This window comes from Physella acuta, unplaced genomic scaffold, assembly GCF_028476545.2.
Source record: "Physella acuta isolate Inbredline_101_S28 unplaced genomic scaffold, ASM2847654v3 ptg000622l, whole genome shotgun sequence".
Taxonomy (NCBI): Eukaryota; Metazoa; Mollusca; class Gastropoda; family Physidae; genus Physella; species Physella acuta.
This window is the reverse complement of record NW_026732141.1, coordinates 1,241,060-1,257,544: the sequence shown is the minus strand read 5'-3', so window position 1 is coordinate 1,257,544 and position 16,485 is coordinate 1,241,060. Positions and strand designations below refer to the sequence as shown.

At 37.9% G+C, this 16,485-nt stretch overlaps 1 protein-coding gene across 3 annotated transcripts in view; it reads right to left on the bottom strand.

The window, feature by feature from the left end:
* The window catches only part of LOC131948088 (stabilin-2), a 33,804-nt gene extending 31,395 nt beyond the window's left edge, over positions 1-2,409 (bottom strand). For all 3 annotated transcript variants that reach the window (XR_009387970.1, XR_009387971.1, XM_059309595.1), the window contains exons 1-2: positions 1,228-2,409; positions 29-154 (exon numbers count right to left, since the gene is read on the bottom strand). Coding sequence is in view for 1 of the 3 variants with exons in the window: in XM_059309595.1 (XP_059165578.1) it covers positions 29-154; positions 1,228-1,969 (868 nt within the window). In the remaining 2 variants the exon portion in view is untranslated. The remainder of the gene's footprint in view (positions 1-28; positions 155-1,227) is intronic.
* Between the last annotated feature and the right edge of the window lie 14,076 nt (positions 2,410-16,485).

Sequence of the window (16,485 nt, the reverse complement as noted above, 5' to 3'; positions counted from 1 at the left end):
GTTAAACTCTGACTAGCTAAATTCTGACCTTGGCAGTCGTCTCCCCAGAATCCCTGACAGCAATGTATGTTGCTGCGGCTGTACATGCATGTGTGCAAGCAGTACATGGTGTTGATCAAATCCCCTGAGCAAGTCGTAGTATTCACCAATAGATCTGTAAGACAACGTTAAATTACTGCACAATATTTTGTAAAAACACTGGACAGTAGCACCACAGGTTAACTTTTTGCACAATCGTTCATCAAGGTTAATTATTGCATAATCTTTCAAGAAAACTGGGAATTCTGTAGCTGCTTGTTGACGCATCGTTACACTAACTCGATCATTAGATCTTAATCCTTTCTCTATGCATAATCCACACGTGATGGAGCCTTAACTTGGCCACATGACAACCACGCAGAACGGAGCCTTAACTTGGCCACATGACAACCACACAGAATGGAGCCTTAACTTGGCCACATGACAACCACACAGAATGGAGCCTTACCTTGGCCACATGACAACCACACAGAATGGAGCCTTACCTTGGCCACATGACAACCACACAGAATGGAGCCTTAACTTGGCCACATGACAACCACACAGAATGGAGCCTTAACTTGGCCACATGACAACCACACAGAATGGAGCCTTAACTTGGCCACACGACAACCACACAGAATGGAGCCTTAACTTGGCCACATGACAACCACACAGAATGGAGCCTTAACTTGGCCACATGACAACCACACAGAATAGAGCCTTAACTTGGCCACATGACAACCACACAGAATGGAGCCTTAACTTTGCCACTTGACAACCACTCAGAATGGAGCCTTAACTTGGCCCCATGACAACCACTCAGAATGCAGCCTTAACTTGGCCACTTGACAACCACACAGAATGGAGCCTTACCTTGGCCACATGACAACCACACAGAATGGAGCCTTAACTTGGCCACTTGACAACCACACAGAATGGAGCCTTAACTTGGCCACATGACAACCAGACAGAATGGAGCCTTAACTTGGCCACATGACAACCACACAGAATGGAGCCTTAACTTGGCCACTTGACAACCACACAGAATGGAGCCTTAACTTGGCCACTTGACAACCACACAGAATGGAGCCTTAACTTGGCCACTTGACAACCACACAGAATGGAGCCTTAACTTGGCCACATGACAACCAAACAGAATGGAGCCTTAACTTGGCCACATGACAACCACACATGATGGAATCTTACCTTGGCCACATGGGTTTTGGCCAAAATCTGAACATGGTTTACACGCCGATTTATATTCGACGAACTCTTGGGTCGAGCAGAAGCCAAATCTTAACGTGGTGGTTGGTGTGGTTGTGGTTACTGCGGTCGTGGTCGTGGTTCGTGCGGGCGTGGTTGTAATCGGGGCGGAGTGAACTCTGACTGTGCTCGTTAGGTCAGGCGTGCTGTCTGAGATTGCTGTTGTGCTGCCTGAGATTGTTGTTGTGCTGCCTGAGATTGCTGTTGTGCTGCCTGAGATTGCTGTTGTGCTGCCTGGAACAGCTGTTGTGCTGCCTGGAACAGCTGCTGTGCTGTCTGGAGGGAAATCGCTGATGTCGGTTGTGACCAGTTCCTCCTGCGATGTGTACGCTCCAGTAATGTTCTCCCCACCCCCAAAGTCCGTGAACAACAGATCAGTGGTCATCCTAGTGCTTGTTGTTTCCTCAGAAGACGGTGAGCTGTCTACAGGTGGTACACTAGAGACACTAGCTGTACCTGCCACGGAAGTTACCCCCGGGGAGTCGGTGAACGGTGTGCCAGAGACTCCGGCAGCGTCTGCCACAGGTGTAGTGGGGTCTGTGGAGTCTGGGTCCGATACCCCATCAGCGTCACCGTCGTTAACGGCTACTGTGGTGCTGGCGTCTGTGTCAGCTGTCGTCCAACACACCAGGAAAAAGCTGGAGATGATAGCCCATACTACACATCTTGCTTGTACGCGCATCATCTTACACGTGCGCCGTAAGAAAAGACGCCAACGAACTCAATAATCAAGTAAATTAGGTAATTAATTAATTCAATTAACTTATTATCAGTCAATTGAATACATTCGTTTGGTTGAAATTGTTTTATTAAAAAAAATGTTTCAATTTTAAACATTCACTTTGAAATTTGAATAGAAAACATCTGCACTTTGTCCACAAACTTTCTTAATTAATTAGTGGCCTTAAAAATAAATTGTAATTCATTCAGAGATTATAGCTGTCTCGAAATAGCAATACCATTTTAAAATCAAATCGTATATTCACTTTTTAGTTTTCAAAACTGTATAGGCCTATGTTAAATAAAAAGTGTTAAAACACTGTGTTAAAACAAAAGCTCACGATCCATGAAAGACTGTAAAATGCGATATTAAAATTATCCGATAATGGCTGTGAATGCGAAGTTTTCCCAAGTTGTGGCAAGACATGTAAACCTTAAGTCGTTTTTCGCCGTCGCCTGGATAAGTTGAGCACTTGAAGACTTGGAGAGACTTGCAGTGGGGGTCAGTGGAGTCGCCACCCCCACAAGAGTGTCCGGAGCAGTTTCCTCCCCCCTCCCTCGGCCCCACCCCAGACACCAGTTTCACCACGTCGTATGTAAAAGATTTTTCCTCCAACCGAAATGTGTCAGACAGCATAATAATTTGGGCTTTTTAAACTGATTTGGTCTAATGCGATTTAAGACTACTATTCGGCTATATACGGCTAATTATAACTAGCCGGTTGTTTGTATTACAACTAGTTTTAAATGTTGTTATCGTTGTGTTATCACATAATAGAAAAAATAAAACTTTGAGATTTTAAAAATAAAGAATGTTTGACAAATCAAATCGACTGTTCCAGTCTATGAAATCATAATGTCTCATGACAGACAGACCTTTATGAAGATCTGAAGAATTTCTGTGTAGCAATGTTTCAAAGATGTGACAACGACTGAGCGAATGATGGTCGTCACAATGACAGGCACATTGACAGACATCATGTCTGACACACAATTGGTGACAGGCACATTGACAGACATCATGTCTGACACACAATTGGTGACTGGCACATTGACAGACATCATGTCTGACACACAATTGGTGACGGGCACTGGCACATTGACATCAGTGTTTCTTCCAGACTTTTTTCTCCAGGGGAAGGGGACTTGAAATTTTCGGGGGTGGGGGCGGACTTAAATTTCCTGGGGGAGGGGCGGACACTGTTAAAAGTATATATTTTCAATATAAATTCCATTTCGTTTGGGGGATGGGTCTTTTTAAACAGAGAATCAGTGCCAGACCCTATAACAGGCCCCGTCAGGCAGGCACTGTTGGCTACATTTCCAACCCACACATTAATGAAAGGACCTACTTCAACTTACCCCACACCTACACATTAATTAAAGGACCTACTTCAACTTACCCCACACCTACACATTAATTAAAGGACCTACTTCAACTTACCCCACACCTAAATTAAAGGACCTACTTCAACTTACCCCACACCCACACATTAATTAAAGGACCTACTTCAACTTACCCCACACCCACACATTAATTAAAGGACCTACTTCAACTTACCCCACACCTACACATTAATTAAAGGACCTATTTCAACTTACCCCACACCCACACATTAATTAAAGGACCTACTTCAACTTACCCCACACCCACACATTAATTAAAGGACCTACTTCAACTTACCCCACACCTACACATTAATTAAAGGACCTACTTCAACTTACCCCACACCCACACATTAATTAAAGGACCTACTTCAACTTACCCCACACCCACACATTAATTAAAGGACCTACTTCAACTTACCCCACACCCACACATTAATTAAAGGACCTACTTCAACTTACCCCACACCTACACATTAATTAAAGGACCTACTTCAACTTACCCCACACCTACACATTAATTAAAGGACCTACTTCAACTTACCCCACACCTACACATTAATTAAAGGACCTACTTCAACTTACCCCACACCTACACATTAATTAAAGGACCTACTTCAACTTACCCCACACCTACACATTAATTAAAGGACCTACTTCAACTTACCCCACACCTACACATTAATTAAAGGACCTACTTCAACTTACCCCACACCTACACATTAATTAAAGGACCTACTTCAACTTACCCCACACCTACACATTAATTAAAGGACCTACTTCAACTTACCCCACACCTACACATTAATTAAAGGACCTACTTCAACTTACCCCACACCTACACATTAATTAAAGGACCTACTTCAACTTACCCCACACCTACACATTCATTAAAGGACCTACTTCAACTTACCCCACACCCACACATTAATTAAAGGACCTACTTCAACTTACCCCACACCTACACATTAATTAAAGGACTTACTTCAACTTACCCCACACCTACACATTAATTAAAGGACCTACTTCAACTTACCCCACACCTACACATTAATTAAAGGACCTACTTCAACTTACCCCACACCTACACATTCATTAAAGGACCTACTTCAACTTACCCCACACCCACACATTAATTAAAGGACCTACTTCAACTTACCCCACACCTACACATTAATTAAAGGACTTACTTCAACTTACCCCACACCTACACATTAATTAAAGGACTTACCCCACACACACACTACACTACATCTTGCTTACATGCACAATGTCTAGCAAGACTCATTCATTACTAAGCTTGCCTTATTTCAAATAAGCAGCCATTTTTATCACTCTTTCTATAGAACGCCAAATATTAACCTAAAATTAATTTTTTATTTCTTCCAAGCAAATGTTTCTTTCAGACATTTTTTTTTCTCCGGGGAGATGGGCACTTAAAACTTTAAAAGAGGCAAACTTAAATTTCCGGGGAGGGATGGCGGAGGAGTACACTAGCCAAGAATACATTTTCTAAATAAAATATATTTTTACTATTTTGTTCAGGGGGGGGGGGGGTGTTTAGGACGAGACAGTGGAATAGATGCCTGAAAAAACTCTGAAGCAATGCCATTTAAAAAGTTATGCAGCCATCCTCGCGGTTAGAACTGAAACAATTGGAGTCAGCAAGGCACTTGGTTAGGAGAAAAAAAGGCGGGAAATTCTAGTGTGAATGTTCTTAACGCGCACGTAGCGGAAGCTAGCGGTCGAGACGCTAAGAGGGACATCCGGTTGGTGGGGAGTAAGTGGTTCCCTACAGCAGACGGTGGGGAGAGTGACACACGGCGCTTTGTGACAAGGGCATATGCAGCATTGATTTGAGTATAGTCTTGATACAAGTGGCGTTGACTTTAGTAGGACATACTGCAGATTGAACTGAGAACAATTTCTTCCAGGCATCTCTTGGGGGGGGGGGGGGGGGGGCTCTGCCCCCCGAAGAAAGTCTACCGCCCCCCCCCCCCCCCCCCACAAAATTTCAAGTGCCCCCCCCCCCCCCCCCGAGAAAAAAGTCTGGAAGAAACACTGACTGAGAAAGGCGTCATTTTCCATATTCATTGCTCACACACACGCATACATATAGGTTATACACCCACAGACACCAGGGGCGGAACTACAGTGCCGCCAGACCCCGCAATGCGGGGGGGCCCAGGCGGATTGGGGGCCCAAAAATCCTGGCTAAATTATACTTTTTTTTTTAAATTTAAATAAAAAAAATTAGGTGGATGTCGAGTTATCTTTCTTCTACAGTTACAAACAAACACGATAGTCGGCAAACGTCTTTGAGAAAAATGCACAGACTATAGCTCGAGAGACCGCCAGACATATAGACAACTTCAAAGACGCAACCTACCGTTCTTTTTTAGTGGCGTCGATTAGGAGAACAAAAAAGCTTTGAAAATCGAGCTGGGGAAATGTTGCGGCGACTATCCTGGTCTTCTAGACGACCGGAAAAAGTCGGCGCTATTGATGTAGATGTTCATCGACGCTTTCTTGTCCCCTTCCCTTGAACCTCCCCAACTCTCTACCCTCCCCCCCCCCCATCCCCCTAACCTCTACCCCTCACCACACCCTTACTTTTACAATAAGATGTAATGCATAGATTAACGAACCGTTTATGAACTACTGAACTGTAAACTGACCACTTCTGCACATTTTGTTAAAGACACTAGTCGGTAGTTGTTCATTTACCTTATGAAGTATTTCGTTGACGAATCTAATTCACACAACAAGGAAGGTAAGACTCGTCTTTATATTATTAATCGTTTTATAATTAGTACACATATTAATGGAACATTAGTTATTAACACTAAATACATTAAAGTTAAAATTTTTTAGGATACAATGATCTAGCTTTTAAGCCTAAAAATAACCAAAAGATCTATACAGGGGCGGAACTACAGTGCCGCCAGACCCCGCAATGCGGGTGGGGGGGGGGGGCGGGTGGGGGGGGGGGGGGGCAGGCCGTTTAGGGGCCCACTGCTGACCATAATTAGTATTTTTTTTTAATTTTGAATTTAATTTTCGTGCATTTTTGCCTTGATATTTAGTTTGTAAAAGAAAAACACTGTAGCTGCGGTACGACTATCTTTATTTTACAGTCACTATACCACGCTCTTCAGCAAAAAAATAAAATCCATTACACAAAATACAGTGTAAAATATAGGCAACGCTTCAAATTTGAATGACACATTTGACTCGTTGCCCCCCTTTGATAGCTAAATAGAGGACACGTAACTGTTTGACCGATCCTCCAAAGTGTACTGTGGCGGATGGGGCAGGGGATGGGGATCAAATTTCTTTTTATTTATAGTTGTATTTTTTAAGGCTGTCAAGGCCGAGTTCTATTTCCCCACAATCAAACACACGCTGTCGCCGGCAAAATTCTTTTTAAAAAAAACAACAAAGACCATAGCACGAGAAGCCGCTACATATGAAGTGGCTTTCATGATGCGCGGTTCTACTTTGCGGCATAAGTTAGGGACCCGCCGAAATCCATTGTACATTTTTCAATGTTAATATGTGTTTGTGATAGTGGTTGAATTTGTATTCTGTACTATCTTGAATCCTACAAATAATAAAAAAGAATATAATACTAGAAACTTTGTTTTTATATACGTTTACTTGTTTTTTACTTTTACAAGAAATATCATAGTAAACTTTTAAGGCCTATACTTGGAATTATCTCCCCTGAGTAAGTTTTTTAATGGGCGGTGGTACATAGGCGCTTTGTTGTCTCTTTCAAGATTTTTCCCGAGCCGACCCCGATCCCATCCCTCTTTTTTAGCCTTGCAAGTATCGAGTAGACCAATGTATCGTTTATGAACTACTTCCTAACCGTACAATTCACCACTTTAGCACATTTTGTCTGACATTAGACAGCACTAGTCAACATATATTGATTTATTTGCATAGTATTAGTATTAGGCACATCTAATTCACAAAACAAGGAAGGTAAGATTATTTTTTATATAATTATTTAGAAATTAATTAGAACGTTTAAAATTAATTGAACATTATTATATAATTAATAGTCAATTACTATTTATAAATGACGTTATTGAGGTGGGGGTGTGTGAGGGTCTGGCTTTTTGTTAGTCGTTAAAAAATGTGACGTAATTGTGGATTCCCCCCCCCCCCTAAATCAGAAGGTTATCCGACGCGTGAGCTGGCCACATACAGTTGTGCATGTGAAAAACATTTTTCTGTCTATTTTGCATTACTGCATATTTACCCAATCGCCATGAAAACTTTGGAAGCTGTTGAGGACAGCCCAGGGGAGGAACTACAGTGCCGCCAGACCCCGCAATGCCTAGGGGGGGGGGGGGGCGGGGAACAAGCCGTTTAGGGGGCCCACAGCCGCCCATAAAAAAAAAATTTATAGTTAAAATTATTTTTCTTGCATTTTTGACCTGATGGTTGTTTTGAAAAAGAATACCGTAGCTGTGGTTGGAGTATCTTTATTCTATAGACACCATCCCACGCACTTGTATATTCTTTTTCCTACAAACACACGCTGTTGTCGGCAAAATTCTTTTGAAAAAACATCAATTGCGCGAGAGACCGCTAGATATTAAGACGGCATTTTGAGACCATCCCAAATTTGGTACTGATGGATAAAATCAAATTGGTGCTTTGTTGTCCCTTTTAAGTTCCTTTCTCAGACCTCCCCTCCCGCTCTTAGCCTTACAAAAAGAGAATAGATAGCGCCTCAACAACTAAGCTTGCTCATATCGGTGGTAGTGTAGACAAACTAGCGCTCCAACAACAACGCTGGCTCGAATCGGTGGTCGTGTTGACAAACGAGCGCTCCAACAACTAATATCCAAGAAATAAAGTGCCTACATTGTTTACGTTTAATAACCACTGTTCTAGAGAACAAGGAAGACGTCTCAAATGAATACACGAATGATAAAGTGTTATATATATATATATATATATACATACATATATATATATATATATATATATATATATATATATATATATATATATATATATATATATATATATATATATATATATATATATAATTAGTTTCGTCACTGGCAACTTGATAGTGGTTTTGTAAGTAACAAGCAGAATACACATCTAATACAGTAGTTATGTTATATAGTAGCTAAGACATGCTGTTGCGTAAAAATTAAAAAAAAAAAATGAACACAGCTGTAGTGTGAAAGATAGGCAAACGTTCAAACCACTTGCATAAATTATTTCCCTTTTTCAAATAGTCAAAAAGGGGTGCTCAAAAACTCTTTTTAATAATCAAATTAAAAAGCAATTACTTATCTTAATTATTATTTTAAAAAAATAAGTACTAAAGAATGATATAGTATAAAAATGAAACGTAGTTAAAGTTAATAAAATAAATACAAAAAAAAACATAAAAATAAACATAACACGAGACACCATTACTTATACAAAGCTTCATACACTTTTGACCGACTTAATGATTAGAAGTATTTCATCTACATGAAAACAGAGATTTTTTCAAAACAGACCAATGCACTCATACACATGACATGCTGTTGTGATTAGATTTAATTGAATTTTTTTTTCAAAACTCGATCAGGCCAGAAAGGAGTATCCTATATTCGTATTGTGTTTGAGTGTATATATATATATATATATATATATATATATATATATATATATATATATATATATATATATATATATATATATATATATATATATACATATATAGGGGGGCCCAAAAAATTTTTTTGCGGGGTGGCCCATTTTTTCTAGTTCCGCCACTGACAGACACACGCATATAAAGGGGTCATCCATTTATGACGTCCACATGGTGGACTTTGGTGGACGCGTGTGGACTGGGGGGGGGGGGTACGACCACAGGTTGAATTTAACATCGACGTGCTTACAATTTAAAACAAACATAAAACTCTTATCCTGCATGTAAAACGTGAAATTAAAACAACATCGCGGCGTGTAAATAAAGCACTGGATTTACACCTACACCGGGGTCATCTATAAAATAAGTAGCGTCAAGATATTTGACGATTTTTGCCTCCCCTCCCCTGCCGATTGTCACTAATCTTCATTTTTAAAATTAAAAAAAAAAAAATTCATAAAAAACGTTTTAATAACAAGCTTTTATGTAATGATGAACTAAAAAGTAGAAAATAAATTATAGACTACTATTTAAATAACTATAAAGAAAAGCGTGGGTCACTTTAGTATCTATTGGATACCTTTACTAATGTTAAGGAAGACACCCACGCTTTTCTTTATAGTTATTTAAATAGTAGTCTATAATTTATTTTCTACTTTTTAGTTCATCATTACATAAAAGCTTGTTATTAAAACGTTTTTTATGAATTTTTTTTTCAGTACTTTACATGTTTTATCTACAATAGAGTTACATGACTAAAAACCATTGCGCGCCTACTGAATATCACGTTCAGTAGGCGCGCAATGGTTTTTGAACGCAGCCATTACGTGGTCGTGATGGCGCAGCTATTGATGACGCGTGTGGTGTGGTTGGCTAGACATGCCTACTAATTCGGTCCAAATTTTAATTAATTCATAAAAAATCAATTAGGCATCCAATTAAGTCAAATTTAGTTTCAGATTGCATTGTCTTCATGTCTTGACCCACGTGCCAACTGTGAATCGTGTCGGTCAAGTAGAACTGTCCGAATTTTCACTCCTGCGTTTCCGTCTAGACTGACGACAGACAGAGGAAGTGAGTTAAATAAAAGCTTGTAAAAAATAAACCGGGAGTGATCTCCCCTAAACTTTCTCGAATATTCTTATATAAAACAACAGGGGATGGGAACTCGGGCTATTGACATGATTTTTAATCCATTTTAAATACTTAAAGTTTTAAAAATAGAATAAAATCTCGTAGACAAAATAATTGCACACCAAGTGAACTAGTGAACGCCAAATAAAAAAGTGCACAATAGCGCGCAATATTATTAGTACTTTAAAAATTTACATTAGTTTTTTGAGAAATCGGAAGTAGCGTAAATTACTACTTCCGGTCAACGGAAATTACTCAAAATTTAACAGAAGGTAGAGAATTAGATCTTTTACTTACATGTGAAATTTCATTTATCTATCTGAAATAGTACTCAAGTTATAGGCTTTTGAAAAATTCAAAGTAGGAAAAGTACCACTTCCGGTTATCGGAAATCGCTCAAAAGTTGATACGGATCTACGATTTTGATAAAATACTTATATATGAAATTTCATCAACCTAGCTATAACGGTACTCAAGTAATCGTGTTTACACACGGACACACACACACACAGACACACAGACATACGGACAGAATTGCAAAGCCCAGTTTTTCAGACTGGATTACGCATAAAACCTCTTAATTTTGATAAATCTGGATTGATAATTTTTGCCCGATTAAAATAAGTCCTCTATACTTCGGATGTGATGAAGGACTGAGGTGTAATACGGTGAAAATTGTTAAAATTTCAAGTGATTTTTGTGCACGATTACAATACTTTCTCTATACTTCGTATATACGAGAAAGTAAAAATTCATAAAAAACGTTTTAATAACAAGCTTTTATGTGATGATGCACTAAAAAGTAGAAAATAAATTATAGACTACTATTTAAATAACTATAAAGAAAAGCGTGGGTCACTTTAGTACCTATTGGATACCTTTACTAATATTTGAGAAGAGACCCACGCTTTTCTTTATAGTTACTTAAATAGTAGTCTATAATTTATTTTCTACTTTTTAGTGCATCATCACATAAAAGCTTGTTATTAAAACGTTTTTTATGAATTTTTTTTTCAGTACTTTACATGTTTTATTTACAATAGAGTTACATGACTAAAAACCATTGCGCGCCTACTGAACATCACGTTCAGTAGGCGCGCAATGGTTTTTGAACGCAGCCATTGAAGCTATTGAATGTGATGACGCGTGTGGTGTGGTTGCCTAGACATGCCTACTTATTCGGTCCAAATTTTTATTAATTCATAAAAAATTAATTAGGCATCCAATTAAGTCAAATTTAGTTTCAGATTGCATTGTCTTCATGTCTTGACCCACGTGCCAACTGTGAATCGTATCTGTCAAGTAGAACTGTCCGAATTTTCACTCCTGCGTTTCCGTCTAGACTGACGACAGACAGAGGAAGTGAGTTAAATAAAAGCTTGTAAAAAAATTCATAAAAAACGTTTTAATAACAAGCTTTTATGTAATGATGCACTAAAAAGTAGAAAATAAATTATAGACTACTATTTAAATAACTATAAAGAAAAGCGTGGGTCACTTTAGTATCTATTGGATACCTTTACTAATGTTAAGGAAGACACCCACGCTTTTCTTTATAGTTATTTAAATAGTAGTCTATAATTTATTTTCTACTTTTTAGTGCATCATTACATAAAAGCTTGTTATTAAAACGTTTTTTATGAATTTTTTTTCAGTACTTTACATGTTTTATTTACAATAGAGTTACATGACTAAAAATAAAAACCATTGCGCGCCTACTGAACATCACGTTCAGTAGGCGCGCAATGGTTTTTGAACGCAGCCATTACGTGATGGCGCAGCTATTGAAGGTGATGACGCGCGTGGTGTGGTTGGCTAGACATGCCTACTAATTCGGTCCAAATTTTAATTAATTCATAAAAAATTAATTAGGCATCCAATTAAGTCAAATTTAGTTTCAGATTGCATTGTCTTCATGTCTTGACCCACGTGCTAACTTTGAATCGTATCGGTCAAGTAGAACTGTCCGAATTTTCACTCCTGCGTTTCCGTCTAGACAGACAGACAGATTGTCGAGGAAGTGAGTTAAATAAAAGCTTGTAAAAAAACAACCTTTTAATAACAAGATTGTATGTAATAATGCACTGAAAAGTAGAGAATAAATTATGCACTACTTTTTAAATAACTATTAAGAAAAGCTTGGGTCACTTTAGTATCTATTGGATACAGTGGCGTAGGCAGGGGGGGGGGGGTTAGGGGGGGTCATAACCCCCCCCATAGACCCCTCGGTATATATATAAAAAGTATGAGGGGGGGTGCAAATCGAAAGTTTGAGGGGGGTGCAATTCGAAAGTTTGAGGGGGGGGGTGCAAATCGAAAGTTTGAGGGGGGGTGCAAATCGAAAGTTTGAGGGGGGGGGGGTGCAAATCGAAAGTTTGAGGGGGGGGGGGGTGCAAATCGAAAGTTTGTCCCCGGGTAAAAATTGGAACCCCCCCCCTTGAGACGATCCTGGCTACGCCACTGATTGGATACCTTTATTAATATTTAGGAAGAGACCCGCGGTCATTTAGATAAAGATGGAATAGGTTAAGTTTGGGATATTATTATTAGGGTTCTAACAGTGGCGTCGCGAGGTCGGGTGTCACCCGGTGCGGGATCTCATGGTGTCACCCCCCACCCAGAAAAAAACCTATGTTAAATATATATATTTTGCAATTTTTCGCCATGGTGTCCCCCCCCCTAAATGGTGTCAACCTGTGCACTCCGCACCCCCCGCCCCCACCTCGCGACGCCTCTGGGTTCGAACCATGTTTAGGGTTAAAGTTTGGAACTGACGCAACAAAATTTAAAAAATAGGGATCATAGAAAAATACGTATACATGAAATGTGAAATAAAACAATGCGTGAAGTATCACAGAGCTGTATTATGAATGTAGCCATTTTTTTATGAACATTACTTATTTGTTACTTTACAAATTCCTTGCGGGCCGTTTGTGTTGTGTTATTAAAAACACATCTAGATGTCTAGATCTAAGTACTAACCATTATTTATTGCAACTTGAAGCATACATAAATGTGTAAGTGTATGCTGAAATCAACATTGAAGCTCATATTGAAGCATCGGATAGAAAACAAATATGGCATGTATTTTAAAACTGGTCTAATTTTGATAAAAAATATATTGAAAGAATAGTTTGCTTCCCCCAACTAACTTGAGTTCTAACTAGAGCTCGTCGCCATGTTCTCAGATAAGTCTTAGAGATTCAGTGGAGTGTTCTATTAATAGAACACACAAGTGGTTAAACTCTTGAGTTACCTTGAGATATTCTCAGTCGGTGTTGTGCTGTCAGGGAGGGGGAGAGAAAGGAGGGGGGGGGCTAATGAGACGACCCCAGTTGTGTCACGTGATCTATTGATGACCTAGTGACGTCACACGATCTATTGATGACCGGTGACGTCAAACTGTCTTAATGACCAATGGACATCGGTCACTCTGTCAAGGGAGGTTGGGGTAAGAGTCTACCCCTAGGATTGCCACATCTACTGAGATCTACACAAGACAAGGACAGCGCCAAGGGACATGGAAATTAACAAGGGACACAACACCAGACATGGACAGTAACAAGGGACACAACACCAGACATGGACAACAACAGGGGACACAACACCAGACATGGACAGCACCAAGGGACACAACACCAGACATAGACAGCAATAAATTGACAATAAAAATCAAATTGTAAGCCACCATGGTTTATTCTGAAAATCTAATACAGTGAACACATTGTTTTCTGGGGTAGAAGCTGCTTTAGATTTTAGGTTAGTTTTTATATATTTTTGTTAGATTTTAAGTTAGCTTGCAGAAATTTTGTTAGCATTAAAGAATACAAATTCATTCAAGATATAACAAAGTGGCTAAAGCTACATACAAAAAAAAAAATTAAATAAAGACAAGAGTAATACATTGTAACAGCTTTAACGGGACAGAAAAAAAAAACTCATTCTGACAGCCAACATTATGTTTTGCTACATAATTCTTGCATATGTACATACAATCTATATCAGGCGATTTACTGCCTTTTAACTGGTCTGTATTTAAGCAGTTAATTTAAATACTATTCATGTTGCTGACATCACTGTTAGCTGATGTGTGGTTAATACCCTACAAAAGAATGTATGGATGTATAGATGTATACAATGAAACATATCACTTTTCCAGAGCCAGACTCCCATCATTTTTTTTAGATTTATTCAATATGTTCTAAATCAACCAAGGTATCATACTTTGAAAAATTACTTCTCAACAATTCCATTTTACCAAATCTTAATACAATGTTAAGGAAAACTTAACAAGAAAGTCTTGTTGCGCACTTTTGAAAACAGTCTAGGTCTAAAGAAGCAATATGTATATACAAAAAATATGTGTATATATATATATATATATATATATATATATATATATATATAATATATATATATAATATATATATACTTAACTATACATATAAACATAATATTATAATATTATACTGTATCGCGACTATAACCATAAAAAATAAAATAATTGACAGTGAAGTTTTTCTAATGTTGTCCCATTCCAGTTAATAAGGCAAAAAACTGCTGAATTTGATGTGGTATAACCTTCCTTGCTTGTCTGGTATTTGTAAGTACTGGTTTACATAAATACTGTTACTTAATAAATCACTGAATACCTTATTTACCAAACATTCATTAATTCAAAAGCTTACAAAAATGAATGTAGTAATATTTGTTGAATAAACTTTAACCTACCAAAACCAAACTACTTTAAGCAATAGATTTAAAAATAGAAGTGAAAACCAATTAAATAAATTAGAGTCATCTTTTATATAAGACTAGATGAATCTACCATTTTCTTTACAAAAACATGAATCATGTGTTATAATTTTCATCAAACTAATACAATTTATACTGTAAATCCTTACAGCAATGCACCACAAAAGAGCATGATTAGATGAGTACCAGCCAAATCTTTATGAACCATAACTCTGTTTTAAATGTCAGATTGTCTCCCTTCTGATGATTGCTATAGCTAAACAATAAATACATCAATTGGTACATTTAATAAATGCAATTGTAAGAATGCATCGAAGAATATCGTCTAAACACACACAGTATAACTTTTTTGAAATAAATAAGTGTGTTGAAAATAGTTGGATTGTATTGTCTATACCAAGAGAAAGGAGAATAAAATAAATATAAGCTACGCAGAAAAGAAAACTATTTTATAAACTTTCACCTCAAAAGACGTTAACATGAGAAAGCAAGCATGAAAACAAATCTTATATAATATGTGGTAGATTGTTCGAAGGTGTATAGAAAATAAGAACAAGCCAGTTTGAACAAAATGTAGAAGAGAGAGGCTGAAAACAAAGCTTAATTATGACCGGTTAATTAGAATAATTAGAGTACTGACACCATAAGTTGAACACTCTTGAAAAACAAAAAATAAAAAGTGATGACAGCAAGTTGCAAACTTAAAAAAAAAACTAGATTCTATAAGAAATTTTACTAAAGATATATAATACAGTGAATGCAATAGTTAATCCTTTACATCACATAAGATTAAAAAACTTGCTATGAGATACCTACATAAAAAGTATGTGGTGGTATTGACACTAAAAGTTGACTAAAGTTAAAGCTAAGACCTCCACCTAGAATTTTTTTAAAACTCCTGACAGCATCACCAAACTGTAACTTTATAAATGCTAAATATTTGACAGGCTCTAAACATGACTGGATTAGCAAGAGGTTCCTGAGCCAACTCAGCACCAATACTTATCCATCAAGAAAATCAAGTCCAGCTAGATGGTATGGTATGCTGGGTTTGAGGGAGAAGAAACTTCCTTTAGGCCTGTAAGTAGTGTAAGATTCAATAATAAACCAGAGCATCTCGTTAAAAAGAAATGTGCAAAAGATGAATAAATGTATGAAGCTACATAAAGAAGAGAATATTTTTTATATATTAACTAAGGAATCATGCTTGCTACTACACATGTCATCAACAAAATCTGAACAACTGAGGTGTAGTTTCAATTACAAGTGTACACATTAGTCAGTCCTAGACGGCCAGAAATATTTCAATACATTATTTAATGCTGTTCAATTTGAAGACAATCCATTCATTAACAAACCACTGCATTTAAGTTAAATGCAGTGATTTGTTAATTAATGGATTTGTGTTTTACACATAAAAACCCAAATACAAGACACTAATAGTGATTGTACAGTCATTAGTAGGTATGCAGACCAGGAACATCAACAAGACAGCTGCTAGGTTTACATACAAACTGTCTTGCTAGCCCAACCAT